The 5,564-nt window shown below is 49.4% G+C and overlaps 4 protein-coding genes across 4 annotated transcripts; 1 reads left to right on the top strand and 3 right to left on the bottom strand.

Annotated features, from left to right (window-relative positions):
• Positions 1 to 381: 381 nt before the first annotated feature.
• On the bottom strand, positions 382 to 674 carry Pmar_PMAR010953 (hypothetical protein; the record flags this gene model as incomplete). Its single annotated transcript, XM_002766927.1, has 1 exon — positions 382 to 674. A coding segment is annotated over one exon (293 nt), but the record flags the coding sequence as incomplete, so codon positions are not given.
• A 1,381-nt stretch (positions 675 to 2,055) lies between these two features.
• Pmar_PMAR010952 (hypothetical protein) lies at positions 2,056 to 2,630 on the top strand (the record flags this gene model as incomplete). Its single annotated transcript, XM_002766926.1, has 4 exons — positions 2,056 to 2,181; positions 2,238 to 2,355; positions 2,400 to 2,521; positions 2,565 to 2,630. The coding sequence occupies 4 exons, from the start codon at positions 2,056 to 2,058 to the stop codon at positions 2,628 to 2,630; spliced, it is 432 nt and encodes a 143-aa protein (XP_002766972.1).
• An 834-nt stretch (positions 2,631 to 3,464) lies between these two features.
• Positions 3,465 to 3,971, bottom strand: Pmar_PMAR010951 (hypothetical protein; the record flags this gene model as incomplete). Its single annotated transcript, XM_002766925.1, has 4 exons — positions 3,465 to 3,563; positions 3,607 to 3,653; positions 3,700 to 3,833; positions 3,883 to 3,971. The coding sequence occupies 4 exons, from the start codon at positions 3,969 to 3,971 to the stop codon at positions 3,465 to 3,467; spliced, it is 369 nt and encodes a 122-aa protein (XP_002766971.1).
• A 601-nt stretch (positions 3,972 to 4,572) lies between these two features.
• Pmar_PMAR010950 (hypothetical protein) lies at positions 4,573 to 5,312 on the bottom strand. Its single transcript, XM_002766924.1, has 4 exons — positions 5,196 to 5,312; positions 5,050 to 5,117; positions 4,829 to 4,930; positions 4,573 to 4,734 (listed from the first exon to the last, which is right to left on the bottom strand). The coding sequence occupies exons 1-4, from the start codon at positions 5,283 to 5,285 to the stop codon at positions 4,632 to 4,634; spliced, it is 363 nt and encodes a 120-aa protein (XP_002766970.1). The 5' UTR covers positions 5,286 to 5,312; the 3' UTR covers positions 4,573 to 4,631.
• Between the last annotated feature and the right edge of the window lie 252 nt (positions 5,313 to 5,564).

The raw sequence follows: 5,564 nt of genomic DNA, 5'->3' as shown, positions 1-5,564 counted from the left end.
TACCAAAAATTCAGATGTGACATCACGCTCAGGTGAGCTGAGCTTTTCAATGAAGCAGAGCAGATGTTAACAACCGGAGTCCGATCATTTGGCACTTAACCGGAACCGACTATACCAGCATCAGGCAGGGGTGAAGAAGCGAGAGATCACCAGACCACAGTTTGAAGATTCATCAAAAAATAGTCCAAGGGATATTCGACAAATCGATTCGGTGAAAGACATCGCCATCAGGAGAGTACGGGCCTCACGAGTGGCACCAAGACTGCGAACAACTTGTAAGATCTGGACCCCAGATGCTGGGATCAAGGCTGTTATAGATTAAGGCTTGCCGGTCCTGCACACCAAGAAAGGTCAGTGAAGATGGTCAAGATGAAGACTCACCATCAGTCGATTTTCGCATGCATCGGTGAGCAGATTTCCTCCGTTCCTCCTCCCTTGCAGTGAGAACCTCGTTAAAACTTTGCCTAACGAGCTCTTCACACGCTAATCTCAGCCTCATCTGCCGATCACGCGAAGCACCGGGAGCAATCCATTCTCGACAGATCGCTGTTGCCAGGTGCTCGCGTTGTCGAGCCAAATAAGCCTCAAGGCTACTCGACTCTGCCGAAGGCTCCTTCTCGACCACACCGCTATCCATACTCCTTGTAGTTTCATTTCCAAGTGAGACAGAGCCCCTGAGAAGGAGAAACCTCGGCGTACCATGTAGAGCTCATCACAAGGAGTTCAATGTGACTTACCAGTTCATACCGCTCCGCCTCGAACTCTCGGCCGGGAACTCAAGGGGCCGGCTCCCGTAGGTAGGCTGTTGCAGCTAGCAAGGAAACTCTGGCAAGCAGTAAACATATATGAACTGGGCTTACTGTGGGATGGAAGTCTTTCTTGCTCGATGCACAATCCAAGGCGTGTGCTGCTCCCCAGGACTTCTCCCAAGCTTGCCCAGAAGGTTCGAGCAGGCCGGTGGTGGGTAATCCGGATCCGCTCGATGAGCTAGCACACGTCGATGTATCAGTTTCACTCCAGGTAGTGTCATGTGGCGGGATGCTTCTTGACTTCTCGTCACTAGAGATTGATGAGTATGTCAGTGAGTCGGGAACACCCCACCTAGAACCAGCTTGCTGCTGCAGATGAGCCATCATATGCTCGATGTAAAAGATCTGTGGACACGATTCGCATCAGCTATACTATGCACGAGGAAAGCAGACCTTAGGAGACGCCCCGGATAACCCACAGTGGCGACCAGTAGAATTCAACGTGGCCTCAGTGCACTCTACAGGCCGAGCATAACGCTGATCGTGGAGATTCGGATGCAAGCCGGTTCGCCAAGACTACTTGACATCGCCGAGTATTAGGTGGACAGTCTATCACTTTTGATAGTGGTTCGAAGGAAATCCATCTCCGTGCGCACGCGTGCGAATCTTCAGCACGCGTGCGATTCTGCCTACTCGTTTAATCCCGGTGCCAAACCAGGTGCGTTCCCGCACAGCTCACTCGGAGTGAATCTCTCCTCACTCAGGCATAACTGGAAGTCATGCATAGGGCATACAAGAATCCCTATAATGCATTCGCTCCTTGTAAGTTACAAAATTTTCGTCGGTTTGAAATGTGGGCGAGCGAGAAATCTTCCTCAGTTTGTTGCACGTTTCCTCACCAAGAGAACGGGATTGCGCGGTCTATCGTATCCGTACAATTTGAGCATGGTTAAGTTTAGAGGATAAGTCGATCCTAAACAGAGTTCGTGTAGAATGCCAGACGGCCGTGCGTTGGAAGACTCGACCTCCGATATATCCACTTGGGCCGCTTCCAGTCTCGCTTCTGGTGCCTACGAGGCCACTGAGGGCGCAGGAACGCCTTATTATCGTAAAACCCGCTCTCGGCCAAGTGGGGAATACTCTGCTAACTGCCGTGATGAGCTCAATTCTCACGTTGAATGCGTCAAGTAGGCCACCACTAGGGAGGATCATTCTCATCGAAATGCGGTGTTACCTTAACACAATGCAGTGAAAGATTCCACTCAACCCCAGCGCGTGATTCTGTCACTACATTCGTTTGATCAGGATGTTCCTGCGACTGTCCGCTCTATCTGGTACCGAATATGCTCCCGGAACCCAGGACGACAGGGCGGACAGGTGTCATAACTCTCGCGATGTTTATGTCAAGTGTATGAGAGAGACACGCAACAGAGTAGGCTGGGCGACCACGAGGAGTGTTATTCGCGTTCGCTATGCTCGTTCTCTCAGGGGCCTCGAGACTTGAGTGATAAGGTTGCCTGGGAGGCTGAGCCACCGGTATGCGAGGCTGAGCTCACTGTTCACGGCTCTTGTGTCGGCCAATATTTGAAGAACAGCATCTTGAAACGTAGGGATGTCACCTAGGTAGGTATCACTGGTAGCTAAGTTTAGGTCGTCCTTATCCATTCTTGGACCCCTCCTATACTGGTGGTGAAGACAACACTTACGCTGATGACAAATGTTTCGCAACCAGGGCCCAGTTTGAGAAATGTATGCTCAAGAAGGACATCAAGGTCCCCCAAGGCCTGATGAGCTGAATAATTATTGTTTGTGCAGGCCACTGACACAAGGTTCGTATTTAAGGATTTCGCCACCCACGAGACCAGTTTGGCGAAGCCGTAGCGTGTCTTTGGAAGTATGAGTTAGATTGTATGGTTCAATCATTGTTATGATCATTAGTTTGACATGTTTTTATTATCTAAACCCTCTCTCTTGTGTTGTCGAGTGATCCCCAAGAAATCACGTCCGGAAACTTAGAAGCTATCATTCAACCTTCTCCACTATAACCTATTGAGTACCTCATAAGGGAAGCTCCAGGAGAGCTGCGGAAGTCTCGAATACCACGCCAAGGTTTTATTACGAAACAAGTTCAAAACCTTGTGACTTGTCCTCGTGATATTTTCGACTTGACTTCACTGGATGGAAGTAATCAGGTCCCCGAAGAGGTACGGCAGTACACCCAGATTGATGGCCAAGCTCCTTGTTTTTCCACTATGTGATTGGACGCGGCCTATCCAGGACCCAAGGTAGCCCGTTATGGTATTCGCCTCAATCACTCCAAGAAGAGTCTCTTACTGCTGTTCGACGCTACGCCCTTGCCGGATAGAACAGAGGCTGCTTTCTTAGTATAGGGAAAATTGAGGCGTACCGGAGGAGGGGAGCGTACCTTGTCTAGTCACTACTGCTCAGAGATGCGGAGGTAAACGCACTTTTGCTCCACCGTGGGAGTAGATTAGTCAACTTGGGTTCGATAGCTGGGCAGAAACTCAATTCATCGAGGTCACTTCGTCCAATACGGACCCCCTGGTCTCAGAATTACATCTGAATTTATGTCGAGAATGCTAGAATGTCCCAAACCACGACTTGCGTTCGTAATTCATACTGCAGCGACTTATTAACACAACAACACCGAAACACCGACAAGGTCACTATGTTAACATTGCATGCGACTTGTCTTCACTGGAGGTCTTTGTTGATGGCAGCAAGGTTGCTATCGAGATGCTTCTCGACGTCAGCCAATGTCTCTGTACTCCTCTTGATCTCGGCTTCCTCAGCCTGAACGGCTGCACTACAAGCTCCGTAGACAATGTTGCCTTACCTGGTCCTCTGGCGAGAACTTATCAAGAAGATTAGTCTTCTTGCTACCTGATGGGGTAGGGTTCGGCTGAGAATTATCAACAGTCGAGCTTACCGTGCTGAACCAAAGCCATTGCAGCTGGGCCAGAGCGGAGGGCCGGGGTTGACGGAATCTCGATCCCAAACTTCTTAGCAACATCGTCTGGGTCTGTGCGGATGGTATCGAGGGACTCGAGGAGCGCCTGATATCTAAGAACATTCAGCAATTATCCTGTCAGCTTGATCCAAGGAATCTCACTCATCATCTAAGGAATGTTTGGTCTCACTAAAGACCGGTTTAGATAGGATATCAATAGCAGTGACAAGAAGGGCGAAGGCGGTACGCATTTAGTGTAAATGGTAGTTGCTGCAGAGGGGAATAAGTCACATGACATATCGCATTCCTATGAAGGGCTCGTATGAATCACTAGGCCCAGTCGTGACTCCAAGAGCCCTATCATTCAACTTCCCCTTGTGTCGCCAAAGAACTCTTCGCGTGATGTCAGGTTCGTTATGCTATCTTGGTGCTTTAGGGTTGGTCATGGTTCTATACTGCAGTTCTACTCGATCTTTTGCTCGGTTGACATAATCACCCTACGGTTACTGCGCGGCGCAACTGTCATTGACGCATGCCCGAGGGAGAAGCTCGTAGACCGACTCAGCTACGCAGTGTCCTCTTTTAGCACTAACTCTCCAAAGGCAGGACCGAAAATAGATTGAGCACTCCTAGCAATACCGAGACAACCATCGATACTGAGCTTACTCAACAGCACACTGAGAACCACCAATGTGCTAATAGCTGTGCCAGTACGAAACTATGACATTATCATGCGACGCGGTGTGACAAACACAACAAATAATCGACAAAAAGGTAATGGTTGCTGTTATTGCTCCACAGAGTATGATCAGCCATGTAACCTCTAATAGATAGCGAGCAATGGTGTAGAAGCTGCTAGCAACTACTGTGATGTTGTGACAATCGTCCCTTAGCCGCAATGCTCGTTCCTCTCAAGAGGCATTCGGATCCTCATCGTAGAACCAGTCTCTTTTGATGCGCAAGTTCTCCTGAAGCTGTCCACTCCGCTCCAGCTGGTTGTACTTATACCAATATCTGCAAAGAAATGCACTTACTGAGAATAAGTGAACAAGTGATGGTATGTACGGAACTGAACTGGAAGTTGTGGGGGCCAACTACTGACACTTACAGTGGGCTCTTGTGGAAGTTCTCGTAATCGGCTCCCTTGTATGGCGGGTGATACACGAGGAACACCAATGCGAAGCCGATAGCGAAATGAATCTTTATTTGTCTGAGGGGAGGATCACTCGTCTTCACTGCAATGCATCGGAATTGACACGAGGGGTAAGTGTGTGAGTTCGACAGCAACGGGGCTCAGTTAGACCCAGGGCGATGACTCGAAACGGTTACCTGGCCATCAGAGCGACCTTGTCTCTCGAGTAGTTGGGGAAGTAGTAGAACATCCAATCCATGGGTGTCTGAGGGGGATCCATAACGATAGTGCTCGTCGTAGTAGAAACACAATAGAAACCCGAAATGATTCCAAAGCAACTTACGAAGATGTGAGATCTCTGAGACATGGTCTTCACTGGAGTGGGGAGGACGGAAGCCCTGGGAGCCAGACTAGGGATGATGCGCCTCAACATACTGTGCTCGTCAAAGACTGATCAGCGCAATCGCAGATGGTATGTAATCGATGCAAGTCGACCCGCACGCGAAACCACAAGCGATCTGTGCAGCATTTGCGCGCGAGCCATTCTGATCGATTCAATACATGCACATACAACACCCGCATCGGAAGACTGAGCACGGGTTTCTAGTAGAAACTTTCTACGATGTACAAGTGTCGGGAAAGACAGAAATAGCTTCAACGCTAAATTCTGTACTAACTCGTTTGCTTTCACGGTTTGCAGCGTGCGTTGGTA

Source organism: Perkinsus marinus (genome assembly GCF_000006405.1).
Source record: "Perkinsus marinus ATCC 50983 genomic scaffold scf_1104296971434, whole genome shotgun sequence".
In the NCBI taxonomy this organism is placed as follows: Eukaryota; Perkinsozoa; order Perkinsida; family Perkinsidae; genus Perkinsus; species Perkinsus marinus.
This window is presented reverse-complemented; position numbering and strand designations above follow the sequence as displayed.

What these genes read in the sequence shown, in the direction of transcription:
- Pmar_PMAR010950 (XM_002766924.1), bottom strand. Translation starts at nt 5,285, where the DNA reads ATGTTGAGGCGCATCATCCCTAGTCTGGCTCCCAGGGCTTCCGTCCTC. An exon ending in CTCAGAGATCTCACATCTTC is followed by an intron (nt 5,118 to 5,195) that starts GTAAGTTGCTTT and finishes GATCCCCCTCAG; the next exon opens with ACACCCATGGATTGGATGTT. An exon ending in AACTTCCACAAGAGCCCACT is followed by an intron (nt 4,735 to 4,828) that starts GTAAGTGTCAGT and finishes ATTTCTTTGCAG; the next exon opens with ATATTGGTATAAGTACAACC.